This window comes from Haemaphysalis longicornis, unplaced genomic scaffold, assembly GCF_048455015.1.
Source record: "Haemaphysalis longicornis isolate Haplotype H1 unplaced genomic scaffold, Haemaphysalis longicornis Haplotype H1 scaffold_3, whole genome shotgun sequence".
In the NCBI taxonomy this organism is placed as follows: domain Eukaryota; kingdom Metazoa; phylum Arthropoda; class Arachnida; order Ixodida; family Ixodidae; genus Haemaphysalis; species Haemaphysalis longicornis.
In genome coordinates, this window is record NW_027526335.1 from 152,150,868 (window position 1) to 152,172,306 (window position 21,439).

General features: G+C 47.9%; 1 protein-coding gene across 2 annotated transcripts in view; it reads right to left on the bottom strand.

Annotated features, from left to right (window-relative positions):
* LOC144175129 (uncharacterized) overlaps positions 1 to 21,439 on the bottom strand; it is a 101,906-nt gene that overhangs the window by 15,994 nt on the left and 64,473 nt on the right. Inside the window, exons 2-5 of one of the 2 annotated variants that reach the window (XM_077704209.1) lie at positions 11,156 to 11,484; positions 9,887 to 10,136; positions 9,028 to 9,124; positions 1,627 to 1,749 (exon numbers count right to left, since the gene is read on the bottom strand). In XM_077704209.1, coding sequence (XP_077560335.1) covers positions 1,627 to 1,749; positions 9,028 to 9,124; positions 9,887 to 10,136; positions 11,156 to 11,484 — 799 coding nt within the window. Of the gene's footprint in view, positions 1 to 1,626; positions 1,750 to 9,027; positions 9,125 to 9,886; positions 10,137 to 11,155; positions 11,485 to 21,439 lie in introns of those variants that run through there. The other variant, XM_077704210.1, reaches the window with a different exon arrangement.

The following is a 21,439-nucleotide window of genomic DNA, read 5'->3' on the forward strand; positions in this document are numbered from 1 at the left end:
TCCTGGACCAGGACGAATTTTTCTTCAACTGCGAATTTTCAGAGAAAGCTGTATAGCTTTCCTTTGTAGCCGTATGGCTGCATTTAGGTGGATGTCAAACTTTCCTTTACTGAAGTGCGTTGCGACATCAGAGTGGTGCGGAATGCCGTACTGCCCGTGGCGGGCTATCTGCTGATTAACCTGCAGCAAATGCTTAGTGTTCGCCGCATCATCCTCGAATATTAATCCGTGTGCACCACTCACTAGCTACTAGGCACAGTTTGCAAAAAACTTGACATCCCCCGATTCGCTTAAACCAACTGTTGGTCCAGAACCTGTTGGCGTGATTCTGCACGCCAGGCAATTCCCGAGGTGGTGCTGAGCACTGCACGACTGGCCACTGCCTCGCGGGCCGTTCACTTCACGTGGGTTACCTATAGATGTCACAACATAGGGTAAGGTGTGTAGCTTGCACCGGAAATATATTCATTTTATTTTTTATTTAGTAGATACACCAGTCCGAAGACCAAGTAGGGGGGGAGTGTAATATACATAAGAGTGAGTACATCCAAGCACAGCATCGTGAAATCATGTAAAGTCGTAAATGCGCACAAGTCTGACAAAAAAGAAATGCAGCAACAGAAATAAAGGTAAGGTGTAAGCCATCGTCTGCATCCACATCATCCAGTGGTCTGCGGAAACGTGCTGTCTTCATACAGGAAAGTAGAGCTGTCGCTTACGGAAGTGGTGCCTTTTCAAGAGGAAGCGCTAAGAACTCTTGGTGCCACACAACTTCAGGAGGAAATGCTGCGAATAAGATTCAGCTAAAACGTTGAAACATATGGTCATTTCATTGTGCCTTGTGTGTTTTGGGACATCATACACTCAGCAACACTAAACCTGAGCGACGCAACTCGGTGAGAAGTGAAGCTCATATTTCCACTTCGTACAAGAAAGCTTGGGCGCCCGTGTAGGTTTTTCACGCTGAATAAACTCAAAGTCACAAGCATTACCTTTTGCACGGGAAAATTACTGGTACGTGATTTAACAAAATCATATAGACGGCGATGCGGTCCTGCACCCGCCCCCCCCTCCGCCTTGCTATCATGATACGATGGACTCTTTTTTCTTTCTAACTTTTTTCGTACAAGCGGTGCTACTGCATTTTTAGTAAAGCGAAACCCACCAATCAGACGACTTGTATGCGATTATGGGCTTCGCGTAGTACGGCTACTTTTTTCTAGATTTCTACTTCCCATTGAGTTCAACAGGAGACGCAATAAGCATTAGGGTGGGTGAAAAAAAATAAAAAACGTTATTTACCTAAACAACTGTCCACGCTATCATGTAGTGCACTGCACAAATTTAGACCTGGGCGGACACTCGGGCAGCGAACACCAAACTAAAACAACTTCTTTGTCTTGAAGTCATTTTAACAAACCTGTTCAATGAGTAGTGCAGTCGCCAGAAGTTCCTGAACCATCAACATAGCGTGACTATTCAGTATGTCTCCTATGTCCGCTGTTCCCCATGCATGTTGGCGATTATGGCGCAGTTGGTGAAGACAACCGCAAATATCGTCAATTTGCTAACTGTGGCACTACAACTAGATATGAGCAATAATTAGTGGGTTAATGCAGTACTCACTTGATCTGGCTGTACCCTGCCGGCGCGAGGAGAACGAGGCTCTTGACTTTCAGGCCGTCCTCTCGGCAGAGCATGCGCACCGCCGGGTACGTTCCGCTACTGTGCGCGACCAGCATGTCAGCCCTGCGGTCGATGCACGGCATTGAAGGAATGGTGACTCACTAAACAACCCCTGCTCTTGGGGAGTTCATGCTATCCTGTAAACTGTTTGACTGCACTAGCTGATCGACTTACAGTAAAGACTGCTTCAATTCGACATGGGTGCGAAACATGCAAACAATACAACTAATGGCTCGCAGTGTAAAGCAATATCCAATTTTTTGAACCTCCTCTCACTAAAGTATTCGTAGATAATTCTCTGAATTTCTGCAGAATTTTTCTTCGCGCACTCATTCACACTCACGCTTACCAGTCGCCCTCACCATTCGCACTCACGCTCACTACGCGCCCTCCTCCACTCGCACCTACTCGCGCTCACGCTCACCGCTAGCCGCCACAAATCTAACTCACTCGCGCTCACAATTCGCCGTCACCATTCGCACTCACTCGCGCTTGCGCTCACCACTCGTCTCCCCTCGTACGCGAGTGTGTGCAGCAGACCCTCCATGATGTCATGAAACCGAACAGCATTGGTGCATTACGGCGTCAGAAGTTCATCCAAACCATATTCCTAAATCAACATGCCACCAAAGAATTAATTATAGGGTGCCCCAAAGCAGGAGCTCAGTGACGACGTATTCCCGAAGCTAAAAGCAATTCCGTCATTAACAACCATCCCAGCGAGCGGCTCCTGCGACGAATAGCCAACAGCGAGTACAAGCCCAATAGTGGCGCTCACCGCCGTAAGCTCCGCAAATGGCGCGAGTCGCTCTCCACGCACTCGCTAGTGGTGAGCGGGGCTCGCCTCGAGTGGCGCTCGCACTCGCGAGTGCGAGTGCGAGCGCGAGTGTGAGCCCCACGTTCAGCGAGCGGTGCTCACTGAACGTGGGGCTCACACTCGCCCTGACACTCACCAGTTCAAAACGATGGCGAGGCTCACTCGCCACTCATTCAAGAGTGGTGAATGGGGGGTGTGTGAGTGCACTCATGAGTGGGCCTGCCGACCTATGCCTGAGGGAGCAGATGTTGCGCGACCCGGATGGATTCAGGCCAAGTCCGGACCACCTCCCTGGCTCTTGCTGTCGCCATAGCCCTTTGGGCCTCTTCCACCTTAATACCTGACCCCAAAGGAACAATAAAGTCTTCCTCTGTCCCTCTCTCCCTATCAACGCCGTAGGCACCGGTTAGAAAATGCGCGACCACCTGTGTCAGGGAGCGAGAGGGAAGAGTGAACTGCCACCGCGGAGCACCAGAGATATACTTAGTTTTCACAAAAGCTGGTCGTGGCTTTTAGGTACGGCTCCAAATGTCTTGGCGTCACTCCCTCCCGGCTGACCCCGCCGCAGAAGCGCGAGCTATCCTGCCTACAGGGCGAAACGGATGAAGCAGCAGACACGCCCCACGTGTGCGTCCGAAAGATTTGGTTTCCGACACGGCGCGGCAAAATATCTAGGACGTTAGATGCACGTGGGACCGGCCAGGTTTTCGCAGCCAGAGATGCGTTCGCAGACACGTCCTCTTTTGCTCGTATGTTTCGTCCTTGAGCATACATAACGTGCAGCGACACCAAAGCGGGAGAACGTAATTGAGCGCTTCCTGCGACGAGAAAAGTAGGGCGCAAGGCTGCTAAACGCAATAAAGTTGCAAATACTGGGAACTCAATTATTATACCCATTATTTTGCTAGTGCTATCCGTACGGACAAGGTTCAAGTGCGTTTACTGCTGCATAATTTCTTAGCATTATGTTTTAAACATTTGTTACAAGATTAACTGAGATTTGCGCAGCGTGTCCAAGGGGAATACTGCGAGACCAGCTCGTCTGAATATTGAGCCGACGACGCGAACGGTTTCGCCACTCCAACCTTTCAGCCACGTATACAGAATAATTTGTCGGCGGTTATTTTATTTCCTCACGTTTATTTCTGTCTTAGAAAAACCTTCTCGTGAAAAGATCCCAGGGTACGTTTTAAGCCTTGGTCTTTCGGGCGTGTGCTAATCCCCGGCGTGCGCATCGAAACGAGGCGGAGTGATACAGTTTTACTTTTTGCTGTGGACTACTTGCGTGGCTTCCACTGCGTTGCACGCTTTGTATGAGACTGAGTACAGATACTTTCCCCCATCGCTTGCTTCGGCCGCGCGGGAAATTATGTCGCTGGTGGCCTCAGTTAGTGGCAGCGAAGGGAGCGTGAACGTCATTGCCGAATATGCGTCTCAAATTGTTCAGAACGTCAAGGATACGAAACGCTAAACCTGCACACAGGTCTAGAATAGGTGATCGGCCAAGGCTCTTAGTGAGAGCAATTGAGATAAGAAAAGGACAAAAAAAGTTGCAGAGACATCTATGCTTAGATCGTAAGATGTAAGGCGCGATAGCGATACTACGACTCCACACAGCGTTTTCTACGCAGTTGCTGCATTTTCGATCTATTCTTCACCAGCACAAAACGTCATCGAAAGGAGGAGGACTAGCAACGACGGATTTTAATCGCCGTTGCCCAGCAGAGACAAAGTGCCTCAAAATGCGAGCGTGGCAGATTGCGGATGCGAGGTGTGTGTCAGTTTGAGCGAAGAATCATCAGTGTCAGCGTACCAAAGTGTTTATCTGTGATGTATAGGCCGGGCTGAACAATTTTGCTATTTTCGAAGAGAGAGAGAGAAAAAGAGAAGGCCTTTGTTAAGAGAGAAATAGTTGCGGTAGCAAAACAGGGTAAAGCGATGGCAGGAAGCTCAAAGGTGGAACCTGAGTCTACGGCACCAGATGCCGCAGCTCCTTCTCTGGCAGTCTTAAACAGCTCGTGCTGATCTTGAGATAATGAGCTGGTCAAAGCTGCATCCCATGTCTTGAGGAAGTGGAATATGTTATTTGCTTGAATCGCTCTCCCCTAACCATACCCTTGGGCATGGTTAGGTTGCGTTATGTTTTCCCAATTTTAGCACAGTTTTAAGTTCATGTCTGATGTTCCCACAGCACACCTCAACGCACATAAAGTTTGAGATATTTGTGTTGGATTTTCGTCCACAGAGTTAGTGATTCTTCGGTATTGAGACCTCGTTGTAGCAAAGGGAAAGATCGTGTTCTTAGGCATAGGATGAGGATTCGCTCTTAAAGTTTTTAGATGTGGGCAGCTTGGTAGTCGTGGTTACAAGGAACACGGCATGTGACTTCATGTGCCTCCTGGTCAGAGCCTCGTTCTCTTCTGGACCATTGGGTACGGGAGTCCAGGTGACATTTTTAACTTTTTCTATTGTGGATGGGAATATGTTACCAAAGCGCTTAGGTATACTGCCTGCAGAAAACAGCGTCATGTCCTTTGAGAATCTGTCACGATGTTACGCTTCTATTTGATACTTCCGCTATTCGGATTACCAAGAGGATGACTCCAACTTCTATTTGTTTGTTTCTATATGTTGGAGGCTCATGCAGTCATGAATATTGCCAGACTAGTAAACTACGAAAATTTGGGCCTCGTGCTTTTGTACATACCGGAGTCGGTTAAAACTGTGGTCTCATGATATTGGAACGTTCCCCGAATGAACTTCATCCCGCCATATCGCCTCTTCTTGTGTAGGATTGGACCCCATAGTTTTTGCAGAGGAGAGTTCTTATGCGGGGTCGCTGGATGGGTGCCATGTCCATCATGCCCTGCAATAGTTTCTTTTCGAGGGGGGTTGGGGGGGGGGGGCGGTCGTATGTTCTATGGCCCCTCCCGATTTTGTTTTTCCATAGGTTTTCTTGGTGCTAGGAGAGTGGTTTCCTCGATTTCTTGAAATGCACTAGGAAGACACAAGTTGAGGACATATTCCTCGTCATTACCAATAACCAAAATCCTGTTTAGGATGACTGCAGGGTGAAGGACTCTCCCATTGACATTCACCCGCTCCTGTCCTGCGCTTCCCGAGTCTATTTGCTCGGAATATGGTATTTAGTCCCTGTATTGAGAATGCGACATTATTCTCCTAGACCCGTTTATGCAAGTCCATTCTGCTACCCCGGTGGTCCACATTTGTTAGTTCGTCTCACAGCCAAAGTTCCAAGGTTGAGAACTGCCTTATATGCGGTCCTGATGATGATGTTAGTTGCACTTTGTTATCTTTGTTATGGAAGAAATAGTCGACATTTAGGAAAAGGGTTAACTAGATGGTATGGAGCTGACGGTTAGAACCTGAATTCTAGGGCATCGGGTGCAGCAGCTCCTTCCCTTGCCCTCTCATCAGCTCGCGCCGATCTTCAGGTGACAAGCTGGTCATAGCTGCCTCAGATGTCTCTATAGAAGTATAATATGTTGTTTTAGTTTTTCTGTTACCATGTTCTGTTACCCTGGTGGTCTACCGGCTGTGAGTTCGTCTCACGGTCAAAAGTGCTAGACTGACAACTGCCCTATATGGTGTCCTGATGATGGTGTTTCTCTGATTTTCTTCGGTGTGGGCAAATTTGAGGTACGGTAGGCTGTGCTATACCCAGCTCATGATCAGTGGATAAGAAACGGTAATGCTGTTTAGTATTACCGTTTCTTCTTCTTTTTTCTTTTTTTGCACTGCTCTTGGTTGTCCGTTTTCAATGTGGGCAATCAGCAAGACTTTCCCTTTGTTGTCGATTCTGAGTTTGGCTCTGCCGCTTGACTCAAGAGTCACGCCGATCATTCTTACGTGGCTGCTCCCTGGGATGATATTCGTACCTATTTTTAGAGTGATTTTTAACTGGGCCGCGTGGCGCCATCTGTCGTTTTCCAAACCAAGCCTGCAGCGGAGACGGTACCGTTGAAATGTTGAAAAGTTTTTTGAAAAGTTATGTGATTAGACGCTGTATGGTGGGCTTTATTTTAGTTCTTTTCTGCTTGCAGTCTATGCCCTCCTTGATTTCTGAGAGATCGGCGTTAATCCCTTCCCCCCTGCCTTAGCTAGGGCACGCAATGTTGGTGCCGGCATAAGTCCCACAGTTAAACACGCCGAGGTGGCTCAGTGGGTAAGGCGTTGAGCTACTGATCCCAAGGACGCGGGTTCAAGTCCTGGCCGCAGCGGCCGTTTTTCTGATGGAACCAGAAAACAAAACTGCCGGTGTGCCAAGATTTCGGGGCACGTTAGGTATCCTAAGGTGGTCTAATTTTTTCGGCGGCATGCGCTATGGCGTGCCTCGTAGCCCGTGTGTAGCTTCGGGGCATGAATTACCCTAAATTTGTATTGTATATCTTGTAAACACGCATTGGTGTGGTGGCGTAAGTTGCGAATACGGTGGCCAGCGTGTATGCCGGGCATGCTACCACCTACTGGGCATAGAACAAACTTCACCGCGCAGGCGCAGCACCTCCTGAAAACGCGTCCTTTCGTATCCGACATTGTATCATTGTCGTCCTTTCCAAACTTATGTTACCATTGCGCCACTTTACACGTTCAGTGGAGCCCTTGCATCTTGCTGCCGTAGTCGTAGCTTCGGGGTGGCAGCGGTGACGTATTTCCGTGGACACCTGATGAGCACTGCTGATAGCGGACGGCTAGGAGTCACGGGGAAATCGAAAAATGAGCCTAATAACGCCATCGCGTTAAAAAGACGCAAAGAAAACAGCAGCAGCAGCAGCTGCCGAGTTGCGCCCGACGCTATGCGACCTAACGTTACGCTTATACGTTTAATGTATTTAGCCGGCGCGGCCAGCTTGTCAAGTACGTTATACTTATCCTTTGAACACAAGTGTAACGTAAGGGATAATATGGTAACAAGAAAAAAGAAAAAGACGCAAGAAAAAACGATGATCACTACATCTTAAGCCACAGAAGGGTGACTGGAATTTGCCACTTTCTTTGTACGTTTTCTGCAGCAACTATTCCTATCATTCGGTTCGAAATTATTCGACGCAAATAATTAGCATCATATTCGCGTCGTTTTTCATCATGCTTAACCACGTATGGCTGATAAGTGAGAATACGCTCCAGTGTGACCGCACGAGCAACCGTTGAAGTTAAAAGCCTGAGAAGTAGCACAGGGTTGTTTCTGTTTAAAAAAAAGCCTCACAATATGGAGACCTTCAAACCACGTATTTATCAAAAACACATTTATGGTTAGCATAGAACGTGCAACGATATAAGCGAGAGACACTATAAATGAAGGCTTACACTCCTAAACTGTCGAATAAAAAAATTCGGCCACCTTTGCACTTGAGAGGCGAACACTGAAGAAGCAGCGGAGCCGGTGGTCTTTACTGGCTTTAACTTAAATTTTCTTAGGTCTGCCCATGTTATCGGTAGTTGGGACACTGATGCCGACGAGTACACGCCGTCTCTCTCAAACAGGAGAACACCTGCACGTTAGAGCTGACGTCATCACTAGGCGCAGCCAATCCTCGACGCGCGCCTCCCCACCCGAACATCTGCGCTGCGACGCGTTCTCTCAACACCTGTTCGTCGGTCCCTTGCCTCTTTGCCAATTCCCCTCACCCTTTCTGGAATAGAATTTTCCTCTTCCCCACTTTGCTGTGCCGAGCTTTGAGCGATGCTTGGCACGGATGGAACTCAAGTTTGCACAGCTCCGCAGTCAAAATGATGTCGCCTAATACGTACTGATAGTCAGTGTTAGTAGAGCGTACGCAGAGAGTTGCGCACGCACGTAGCGGCAGCGCAGCGCGCGCAGCATAGTTCTCGCGAAGAACCAGTTTTAGTTTACCGCACGCAGAAGTTGATGCGTGGATAAACCACTAGCGCCATAATGCGCGCTTTGTGTGTCATGCAGCGCCACTGAACGCCAGATTGGCAAACGAAACATGTGGTTGTCGGCCACCGCCAGACGTAAACCTAGCCAGAAGAAGCCGTAAACCAGTTTCTGGGGAGACGCCGTTCCTATGTTCCTTTCGTTGCCGGGCGAGAGACCGGAAATAGGAGGGGAGGGGCCTCACGCACGGCCCGCAAAGCCCGCAAAACCCGTTACGCAAGAATCCAAAACTTGCCGGGCGCACGCAAAGCGCGCGGCTCCGGCTTACGTACTGCGCATGCGCTCTCACGCCTCCGTAAGTTCCTTGCGTGTGCAGAGCTGCTGCGTGCGCTGAACTAAAACTGTCTATGTTAGTCAACAGAGTAACCAAGTTTTAGAAGATAACGACTAACATTCTTGCCAGAAACGTCACCAGTGTTTATACCCCAGCTCAGCCGGTACTCGGGATGTGAAACAGGCTGTGCGGCCTTACAGATGTGCCCTTAGTTGTCCGGGTACAGCAAGAGAGATGCGTGCCATAGAAAACACAGTGACCACAAACTGCCAGCATTAGCACTGGCAACTATGGAGAGGTGCAGCTTTAAAAGTGCTCCCGAACACTCACTCCTGCACGCCGACAGCCTTGAGAAAGTCGAGGGCAAGGTTGGTCTTCTCCTCGCTAGAGTGCCACCAGCATCCCGTATCACGGCTGAAGGCGAGATCTGCGATAAGCCGATTAAGGGAACATTCGTTCTTCTTTGGGCATTCCGGAACGCAGTCTTTCTTGATTGGAGATGTGTTTCGAACCACCCTTGTGCCAGAGAATTCTTTACGCGAGCAGTTGGAAGCACAAAGCCTATACAATGCACACAAGCAAATTTAACCGAAACTTTAGATAGTTATGCATGCCAATTTAACTCGCGAAATGAACACTTAAAATTGACGAAACACCGAACTTTGTGAACAGTTCCGAAATGTTCGAATGATAAAAATATTTACACCCAAACAATTGCATTCATGCCTGTACACGCTCTCTGGTCCCCACCGAGTATGTCGCACATAAATGGATTCATGTCTCATAAAACGGAAGACTTGTGTCGACTCCTAACTCAAATTAGGGAAACTGGTGAAAATTTGCCGGACATATGAAGCAGAGTACGGTCCACCAACATTGCGCATTGCTTGTCTTTTTTACTTTGTGTGTCCAGTTATATATTTTGCAAGGCATAATGCACAAACTAGCCCAAGAGCACATTTTACGGACGACGGGTAGACCACCGTAATAACAGTTGCTACGGGGGGAAACGATGGCTACTATAGCCAGACAGAGAATTCTGCGGATGGATTAGAACTTGATAGGAGTGGTTGGAGGTATCCGGGACAGGCTGTCATACTGCAGCGGACTTCAGCGTTTTGATGATGATGATGATGCTACTGCTAAGACAGAAAGCATGAAAGTTGCGAGACTTTCATCGCACACGCACCTGGCCACGTGGGAGACACGACGTCGACGCCGTGCCGGTCCAGGAACGGGATGAGGTTCGCGAAGTCCCTGTAGCAGCCAGGGGCTCCAGTCAAGATGACAACCAAGGGCCTCCGGCGGGTTTTGGTGCTAGAGTCGGGCGTCGGGCCGGCACGCTCCGTGCGGTCCAAGCCGGTGTGCACGAACGACAGCGGAACCGGAAGTCCGCTCGTGGGCGCACTGGAGTAGCCGCGCCGCGTGCCCCGCCATGACTGCGTTTGCCATCCAGAGAACGCGGTACACCCTCTAGACCCTGGCTCTATAGCACTAAGGCGTTGAAAAGAAGCTTGAGGTTTTGCTGGTCTTTCGTGTTCGGCGCTCTTAATTCTGAAAACAATACTGCAGTACTTGCCGGAGAAGAAAGGGCCATGATAATGGTCCTCATGATGTTGAGGATATTTAGCAATGGGACAAAACCCACAGAAGAATGGACCATATTCACATGTATCCATCCCTTTTCTGATGGAGGCGAAAAGATAAAACACCCGTGTATTCGAGATTTCGGCGCACGTTAAAGATCCCCACGTGATAAAAATGAATCCGGAACCCTACACTCCACTACCCTCACTACCGCCCTCCACTACCGCGCGCCACATTGCCTGTGTGGCGTCGGCTCGTTAAACCTCATAATCAATCAAATCAATCAGACGTATCCATCCGCCCCTTGCGCTATTACGAGATAAGATAAAATGGCAATGCCCACACACAGATGGATATCAGGTTTTCTTCCCTGAACACCCGTGCAATGCACAGTGTACTTTGGTTAAGCAGAAGTACAAGCCGGCCATTTTTATAGCAAGAAACGCTGTAGGCTCCCACGTTACAGTTATATGCCAGGTTTACCACTGGTTTTTCTTTTACACATGCGCTTACATTATAACTTTACCTACAGTGAAGTTGGCCTGAGGTATACACCAAATACCGCGAAAGCACGAGATTACATGGACACAAACACAGCGCGGTGTTTTTGTCCAAGAGGTGTGCAAGCTGCGTCAAGGTGAAAGAACAACCATGATCGTTTTGAGTTCATTTTAAGACGTGACGCAGCTCCGGCCTCGAGGCTCTGACCACCGCACCTGCAAAACTAACTACCCGCATCTTTTTCTCGCCTACTTGTCGTCTGCCCTGAACCATTCGGGGGGCTCGCTCTAAGTGGACACGTTGAAACGGATGCGAAACGGACAAAGCCCAGAATCCGTCCTATGGCTCCTATCTTGCGCGTGCGACGTACCTTATACAGGTCGGCACAGGTGGTGACGGTGATGTTCCGGTCTCGATAGGGCCATTTGTCCTGAAGTGGACCCCTGGAGCCTGACGCGTCGTCATCGTCCCGCAGTGAACTCGTGGTGTGCGCCCAGCGGATGCTCCCGAGACAGCCATCACCCACACTGCGGTGGATACCGCCGCGACGCCAGCAGATTGGTGTCGACGTCCCCAAGTGCTGCTGCTGCTGCCACAATCTGCGGTGAAGAGCGATGGGCATCGACGGAGCGGGGCCAGTCGCCGTCACGGCTGAAGCTGCCACGCTCTGTTCGGCCGCATCCAAGCATCGCCGGCATTCTGGAGAAGGCATGATAGAAAGACGGACTATGCGGCAGCTGTATTTGAAGGAATATACAGATGTATATATAGTTTTGAGCGGCTTCCCAAGGTTTAATTCGCGGAAGCTACACGTTTGACACTCCCGCAGTGCACATTGTTCGGTGTTTCCCAAGAAATTTATATACAACGAAAATAGTAAAGCACAGGTCTCAACTGTTGCCCAGTCCGGCAAGGACCAGGCAGCATTAGAGAAATATCTTCATATACCAAAGGAGGCTACATCAAATAGGTGCAAGCGTAGATTACCCGGGACGATACAGCATTCCATTTCTAAGACAATTATATTGGCCCGTTTGGTGTAGTATTCGCTGGAATACTGTCATTTCGGGAAACGCTTTCGTCCGCAATAAACATACACAGGTATGATGGTGATGATTATAGCTAACGTTAGCCTTATCCCTTCAGCTTTATAAGGTTAACCGCTGCTTTAGCATAAGCAAAACATAGGCTTTCAAAGGCTAACCGCTGCGGCACTGCGACCACAGAAAACTGGGGTGCCTGTGGGGAAATACACCAGCAACACTCATCCGGTCTGGTAATGCTTCAAGGTGGCTGACGGCTCAAAATACCACTTTATGGCCAAGAGCTCAGAAGAATGTGCAGCATCAATCCTAGCCTCTCTAACATCTGCCTGGAGCGAGTTCAACATCGGGACAATCCCCGTTTCAGCAGAAGACAGTACGAACCTGCACCACGCTTTGGGCGGTATATCGTGTTTAATCTTTGTTAGTCTCAAACGCGGTAGTTATTCAGAGAGAGGGTGGGAGATATGAGGGAGAGAGGAAGGCAGAGGCGGAAAAGGAGAGAGAGAGTAACTCTTCATCAGCAAAACAGTACTGAGCCGGCGTCCGAATGGCCTTCATGTTACCCTGTAACTGGAGGAAAAGACGGAAGAAAGGGCCAGGAGCGAGGAGGACCGAAAATGGATACAAACTGAAATAGGGGTCAACCAAATTAGGATCGAAACAGCTATCGCAAAAGTATCTGAGTGTACAAAATTTAAGTTTTTGAATTAACCAGATGTCCCTGAGGTATGTCAACAAACATTTTATAGCTTGGCGCTACGGGAAGGCAATAAGCCTTGTTTTCCTCAGAGAGGCTGACGTTCGTTCCTGCTAGCGCTGCGTTGAAGTCAAATTAGGTTTAATTCTCAAGGTACTGCTTTCACGCTGGCCGACACAGCATATGCACTCTTCTTTTATCAAAATAACCAACGCAAAAAAAAAAAAAGAAACCCCAGAAGGCCCCCTACGCAACCACGCCAGAGTCACAGAGCACTGGTATCCGTTATTATCTGCATCGGAGCGGCACTGTACAGTATCTAAACGTCGCCTCGAATCTCCTCACTGCGCTTAGCCCCACATTGTCGTCTCACATGCCCACAACCACAGGAAACGATGCAGTTTCCGTACATCGACCCTTCGGGCGGTGAACCCTCGCGGCGCAAACCCCACATGTTCCCGAGTTTGCCTATGATTTATCCGTGAAACCCCGCATAAAGACCTAGCCGTGGCACGTAAAGCTTGTTTGTAGTCGAATGTTTCCGGCGCGCTAAGTCACGCCACTCCGTTCTCGCTGAGTTTGACGGATAAATGGGCCTTGTTAGCCTCCCAATTGACAGGCTTACAATCTTTCCTTTCCCTAAAACATGTGTACTATTACCAGCCGATGCCGCAAAACGTCGACAGTAATATAAATATCGGCATAAAACCTGAGTTTGCATGCCTATAAGGGACATAGCAATGCGTCGCGCAGGGCTGCACCGGACGTCTTGCCGGTTCTGCCGGCCTCATTGGCGAATGGAGAATCATAGGTAAAGGAACACGACGCAATTTCTAGAATGTTTTTTTAAATGTGCCGACAAGATTAAATATATTTCGGTTGATTTCATTAAAACGACTGCTTTGTCCCCAAAACAATGATACCAATTTTATTTGTGCGACAATTAAACGCCAGCGCAACGCGCCTATTCAGGCTAAAAAAAGTCACCCTATGATAAGCATAAGATGCCCCTCTTAACTCGAACTCCATACCGGCGACCTTCCCGCTCAGTGACGAAGAAAAGAACGAAGAGCTTGACACACTTTCGCAAGCCGCGGAAAAGAGAAAACTTCGCAATTCACCACTCCAGTGGCGATCGAGGCCTCACGGAAACGCGAAGCATCTTCCACACAAGCTGGGCATCGGTTTTACGTTAAGCGAAGCAGCACAGCGCTGGTCCGAACCACTTGTATAATTACGCGCGGCCCTCGACACGTTCCGCGGTGGCAGAAGCCGTGATTCAAAGGAAGGACGCAACGCAAGGCCGCCCGGTTCGATTTATTGTTGCCTGCCGCCACAGGGGCTCCCTTCCCGTAACGTAAACAGGGCTACACGGGTCACTTCCGCATTTCCCGCTCACGACAAGACGTCGTAGCCTCGGACCGCGTCGAACTCCCCGGCACGTGAACAGAGAAACAACGTGGCGTGTCGGTACGTGTGTTATAAATCGTGCCGCGGGATGTGAACGCGGAACCAGCTTTCAGAGGGACAGTAAAGGCTGACGACTTTACAGCCAAGCTGTTTATGGCAAGGGTACCATTGATTTTTGGCGTCCTTCAACAAATTTGGAGCGGCAAAAAAAAAAAAAAAAACCTTTGTGGTCACGCCAAATTTATCCCGAATCCTCGGCAGACATCGGCTGTGACTCTAGGTTACACAAAACCTCACCGAAACAATTATATGATAGTTGGCCTCCAAGACGGCGATATCATTACGACCAATTTTGTATACACTTCGCGTTGACAGTCAAGTTGCGCAGGTTGTTGAATTCCCGTCCGCTGTCAACACGTGTGCATCTATGAGAGGCAAACGGACTTCCCAGTGTTTGTCTGCTGGCATAAAACTCAGTCCTTCCGCGCTTAGATAAGTAATCACAAAGAAATGATGAGAAAATAAAGCATGTGCACGTTCTCCAACTATCTGTGATATGCGTATGTTACACAGCTCCGCTTCACAACGTCCAACGTTTCTTCTACCAGCGGAGCTGCTCGAAGTCGGGCCCTGTCGTCTGTCCGGAGGTGTCATGCAGGGGCAGGTTCGCGAACCAACCGCCAGAGGGCGCCCCGCATCACGATGATTTACGAGGCACCCTACGAGGATTCACGAGGCATACCAGGATTTGGTTCAGCTGAGTGCGCAACTAATCTAGAAGCGATCGATCGATCAATCGATCGATTGATTGATTGATTGATTGATTGATTGATTGATTGATTGATTGATTGATTGATTGATTGATTGATTGATTGATTCTGGGGTTTAAATATACACCTGGGCTATGAGGAGCGCCGTAGTGAAGGGCTGCGGAGTAATTTAGATCACCCGGGATCCTTTGCGTGCGCCGAAATCTCGAGGCTAGGAGTAACCTCGAAGTTTTGCACTGGTTCTCCTAAATTATCATAACCCGCCGCGGTGGCTCAGTGGCTAAGGCGTTGCGCTGCTGAGCACAAGGTCGCGGGTTCGATTCCCGGCTGCGGCGGCCGCTTTTCTGATGGAGGCGAAAAGCAAAAACGCCCGTGTGTTCGAGATTTCGGCGCACGTTAAAGATCCCCGGGTGGTCAAAATTAATCCGGAGCCCTCCACTACGGCGCGCCTCATCGCCTACGCTGCGTCGGCGCGTTAAACCCTACAATCAATCATCAAATTAACATAAGCACGGACAGTAAAAAGGGGCAACAGCTCTCGTATTTACCCAAATAATCCTTCAAACGGTTCTCATGGCTACGCGAAACATTCGACCGAAATTAAACAGAATGCCAGAAAACCGCTGTATTAACCCGCTCAGTAATTCTTAAGCGCTGAAGTACGTGCCTTTTTGAAACACACCTGCTCAACAGTAGTTCCCACGTATCTTTTTTTTACATGTACGTGCCCCTGAGGCTGACTCAGTGTTTGTTTCACAAAAACGCTTAGGCAAGCTCCACGGAACAATGGAACGGAATAAAAACTTAAACAGATGGCAAAAGCCAGTTCATTAAAATACCCTGCCTGGTAATACCTAAGCGCTAAAGTTCATACCTTTTTCGAAAGACATATGCTCACAGCAGGAGTTCCCGCATTTCACATATGCATGCGCGTGCGTCAATGTCTGTTCGAGAAAGACGCTTAGGCAAGCTCCACAAATCCCGCCCTTCCGTATTCAAGATTCCATATGTGGCAAAATACAGCGCGGGAAAAGTGTGGAGCGGGCCGTTTTCGTGCTTTTGACATTTTCTGTCCTAATAAGCATGCTGTTATGGGTATGAGTGCTGTACTCGCATTCCCTAGAATAATCTGCCGGTACCAGGCCTACTTGCTTTTACACTTTAGAGTCACTTCAAGACACAGCCGGGAGACGACAGACAAGCTCGTGGGACAGATGAGCAATATTTTTTAGAATGACACTTAAAGGAGCCATGAAGAGAAAATACAATTTCGTCTAATTTTAAAGAACTAGGATTCAGTATCTCACTCAGCTCCATTGCAGCCCTAAAAGATGTTTTTTAGCGAAAAAAAGCGAGAAGTATTTAAAAACTTTCAAATTTTGCGCCACAGTGACGTGTTATGAGCAAGAATGACGTCATACGGGCCAACAATAAAACAATTTTCAGTGCGTTAACTGCACGTTAGCATACAAGTCATGCGGTCAAGTGGAACTAGAGGCCCCATTACAGACGTGCAGTCATGTCTCACCGCGACAGGTCAGTTAGGGGGCCGCCAATAGCACAAACAAGGTTCCGAGACGTCATAGAAAAGTTGCGGGAAATTGGCTAGGGGGTCGCGACTGCTTCACACGTTTTCTTTAATCGTTATGTGTTCGAAGATTGCGATGATATTGGTACCATTGTTATCGCGACTAAGCATTCTTTCTAGTAAACCCACCTTGTATATTGTCTTCATGGCTCCTTTAAGAGATAATGCACGCACGTTGTCGGAAACACTGCGGAAAAATTGTTTCTTCTGTACGACGTGCACATTTCAGCAGTGATCCAGTTTTCGGAAGTAATTAAATCCAAATTTATTAACTGAACTATCAGATGATAGCCAATTGCTTAGCATCATCGTCATCATCAGCCTACTCAGGTCCACTGCAGGACGAAGGAATCTCCCATTGACCTGCAACGGCTCCCGCCCTGCGCTGCTCGAGCACACTCTTTGCGCCGAATTTGCTCATTTCCCTCCTCCATCGGATTAATGGCCTTCCCCTTTTTTTAGACCCATCTCTTGCTATGAGTCTGTTCCCACAATCGTCCACCGGTTGTCGGTTTGTCTCACTACATGACAGGGAGTCCACAATCCTCATTAATTTTAGGTCTACCAGTACTAAGCATCAGAGGTCGGCGAACTCACTCATGAGTCCACTCACTCAGACTCGTTTGGACTCAAACTCACGCGTGAGTTTGAGTTTGAGTGAGCGCGAGGCTAGTGCGGCATGGTGAGTTTGAGCTTGAGTGAGTTTGAGCCGAGTGATCCCGACTGAGTTTGAGTCCGATTGAGTTTGAGTACGCCTTAGAACTAGTGAATTCTGAGTCCATTTTGAGTTTGAGTCCATTTTGAGTTCTGAGTCCATTTTGAGTTTGAGTCCATTTTGAGTTCTGAGTCCATTTTGAGTTCTGAGTCCATTTTGAGTTCTAAGTACACTTTGAGTTCTAAGTACACTTTGAGTTTGAGTCCATTTTGAGTTCTGAGTACATTTTGAGTTCTGAGTACCTTTTGAGTTCTGAGTACCTTTTGAGTTCTGAGTACCTTTTGAGTTTGAGTCCATTTTGAGTTCTGAGTACATTTTGAGTTTGATTACATATTGAGTTTTGTGTACATTTTGAGTTCTGAGTACATTTTGAGTTCTGAGTACATAGGAGTTTTGAGTTCATTTTGAGTTTGAGTACATATGAGTAGCCTAGCAGGCAGCTATGGTTGGCTGTTAAGTTTCATGCGTCACTGTGGGCTCGGAATTCAGGTTACCTGCGGGTACGGCACCAATCGCGATCTGCATGATCGGTTGGGAGGGAGGGGGTGTCTGATTTTTTTTACTTTCTTGTTGAATTTTCATGGCCATAAGCACTTGCTGTATACCTAATTTTCGCGGCTGGGCGCGTGAATGACAATTGACTGGTGAGGTCATAAAAAGGGTTGTCTTAATTTTTCCTCCTGACGGATCCACTAAGAGCGTGGGAAAGGGTGGTGGGAAAGCACACGGCGGCGCTGGCGTGCTGGTTGTTCGCCTGCTACTGTTAACGGCTTGATATACTAGGGGCCACAAAGGAAGAGGTGAGAGCCGGGGGGATATGGGGGCGGGGGCTGTCCTTTCTGCTGTTTCAAATGAATTAGCTGAATTGACTGGGCAGCGCCCCTTAGGACAGAATAATGACCACATTAGATTGGGTGAAAAGTGAAACTGATGAGGCTAAGGCGTGTAAGGTATCAAATGAAAGGTCCGGATTAACGAAATCACGCGGGGTAAATAAAAAAAATGCTTCCTGATTGCAGTCATCAGGCAGTCATAATGAGCCATAGATTGGGTTAAAATTCAAAATGACGCTGCGAGGGCATGTGGGGAATCAAATTCAAGGTCTCGATGTGGGGAATCCATCGGGACGAAAATGACTTATGGATATATCATGACGTAGTCATGGTAAGTCATAGATTCGGTTAAAATTCAAGCTCATGGCGCTAGGGCGTGTGGCGTATCAAATTAAAGGTCTCGATTGATTGAAGGGTTTAACGCGCCGACGCAACGCAGGCGATGAGGCGCGCCGTAGTGGAGGGCTCCGGATTAATTTTGACCACCTGGGGATCTTTAACGTCGCCGAAATGTCGTACACACGGACGTTTTTGCTTTTCGCCTCCATCAGAAAAGCGGCCGCCGCGGCCGGGAATCGAACCCGCGACCTCGTGCTCAGCAGCGCAACGCCTTAGCCACTGAGCCAAATTAAAGGTCTCGATGAGGGTAATCACGTGCTTCCTGATTATTATCATGACAGTCAAAATGGGTCATAAATTAGGTTAAAATTCACAATGATGCCACTGGGTGTCTGGAGTATCAAATTGAAGGTTCCGATAAGAGAAATCATGTGGGACAAAAATGTGGTAGGGCTATATCATGATATACTCATGGTTAGTCATTGATTGGTTTAACATTCAAATTGATTCCGCTAGGATGTGATAGGTATCAAACTAATGGTCTTGAGCGGAATCACGTGGGAGAAATACAAAAATGCTTCCTGGTTATAACCATGAGATTGTGATGGCGAGTCTTATACATTTGGGTAAAATTCGAAGTGACCCCACTAGGGCGTGTAGGGTATCAAATTTACGGTCTTGACGAGGGGAATCACGTGGTACAAATAAATAAAGGCTTCGTAGTTCGAATCATGAGATAGTCATTATGAGTCATAAACTGGGTTAAATTCAAGCTGAGGCCGCTGAAGCATGTGGGGCGCCAAATTAAAGGTTCCAGTTAGGGGAATCACGTCGGACACTTTAAATAATGCGTCCTGGTTACAGTCATGAGAGTCATGGTTAGTTTGACTGGTATGAATTCCATATGACCCTGCTAGGGTGTGTGGGGTATCAAATTAAAGGTCTCGTCGAGGGGGATCACGTGGGACAAATATAAAAATGCTTTCTGGTTATAATTATGAGGATATAGCAAAAGGTATATAATAAAAGCTACACACTCACACTCACACTCACACGCTCACTCACTCACACTCACTCACTCACACTTACACTCTCACTCTCACACGCTCACTCTCACTCACACTCTCACACTCACGCAGTCACACTCTCACACTCACACTCTCACACTCACACTCTCACACTCACACTCTCAGACTCACACTCACACTCAGACTCATCTCACACTCACACTCATACCCAACTCACACTCTCACTCACACTCACTCTTAATCTCACTCTCATTCTCACTCACACTCTCACTCTCACACTCACTCACTCTCACTCACACTCTAAGAATCACACTCATCTCACACTCAGACTCAGACTCAACTCACACTCCCACTCCCACTCTCACTCCCACTCACACACTCACACACACACATACACTCAACTCACACTCACACTCGCACACTCTCACTCTCACAGACTCACTCACACTCTCACTCACACTCGCTCTCACTTTCACTCCCACTCACACTCTCTCTCACTCTCTTTCTTTTTCACTCACACTCTCACTGTCACATTCACACTCACACTCTCACACTCACACTCACTCTCACTCGCACACTCTCACTCTCAATCACTCACTGCCTCAATCTCTGTGAGGCCATTTTAGTTCTGAATTCATTTTGAGTTCTCAGCCCATTTTCAGTTCTGAGTTCATTTTGAGTTTTGAGTACATTTTGAGTTTTGAGTTCATTTTGAGTTTTGAGTACATTTTGAGTTTTGAGTACATTTAGAGTTTTGAATACATTTAGAGTTTTGAGTTCACTTCGAGTTTGAGTACATTTTGAGTTTTGAGTACATTTTGAGTTTGAGTACACTTTGAGTTTGAGTACATTTTGAGTTTTGATTACATTTTGAGTTTTGAGTCCATATTGAGTTTGAGTACATTTTGAGTTTGAGTACATTTTGAGTTTTGATTACATTTTGAGTGAGTACATATTGAGTTCTGAGTACATTTTGAGTGAGTCCGAGTGAGCTCTGAGTTTTGCGCTCAATGTGAGTTTGAGTTTGAGTGAGCGCAAATGTGCTGATCAGCATTGAGTCTGAGTTTGAGTGAGTGGTGATCCGAAAAAAAAATTGTGAGTGAGTTTGAGTGAGCCGCGCCAACTTTGCCGAGGTATGCTAAGCATTGCTAAAATTGTAGAATTAATTTGGGTAAGTACGTGGGCGATATTTATCCAACAAGTTATACAATATATTCATAAATATGTATGGATGCATAATTAGGACATATTTTTAACATTTTCTTCGCTAGTATGGTAGAAATTTCAAAATAACCACGTTTTAATAAATCAGCTATAATACACTCCAGTTTATAGGAGGTGCCGCAGATGTGACAGTGATACTAATTTAATTCGTGCCTGAGCATTGAGGAAACCCTTCAATACTCAAAGAGATTAGTATAACATTCCAAGATGCCGATAAAACGCGTTCACGTTTTGCTTTGTGAACGCAAAGCACAAAGCTTTGCAAAGCAAAGCAGAAAGCACTTCGGAAGGTATAGTTTTCGCCAACACTAAACGGCGGCGTGTGATTTGCTCGTCGCAGCAGATACCTCTTCTCGTCGCTGCTTTGAACGTGTTGGGATTTTGTTTTGCAAATCCGTTTATTGCAACAACCGAAAGTAAGTCGGGAAATAGCAGCGACATTGCTATCGCGATGTCCCACGAGCATAAAAACAGTGCCCAGATTTCGAAGAGCACCGACGAAGACATAATAGAGCACGCTTCTTAGCTATCTGATGTGCATAGAGCAGTAATTAATGACTCGGTATTTCGTGGACACCTAACCGACGGAGAGAGAGAGAAATAACTTTTATTCACATAGTGGATTAGGGCGCGGTGGGCGCAACCCTGAGGGTCGCGACGACTTCAGCCGCTCGAGTCACGAGCTCCTTCTGCAGCTGGGTGTCCGAGCGGCCCAACGCCTCCACCCATTGATCAGGGGAATTAATGGTAGGGAATGGGTCATCTGCACAAGCCCACATTTGGTGCTGAACCGTGGCCCTTTCACCGCAGCGGGGGCAGAGGGGGGATGGGTACAGGGAGGGGTGGATATGATGCAGGACGGCTCTGCAAGGCAGGGACTCCGTTTGTAGTTGACGCCAGAGGCATTCTTCCTGTAGAGTGAGGGATGAGTGGGCGGGGGGAAGCTTGTGGCGGGAGAGGCGGTGATGCTGCGCGTCCTCTCTGAAGGTCAGGAGACTATCCCT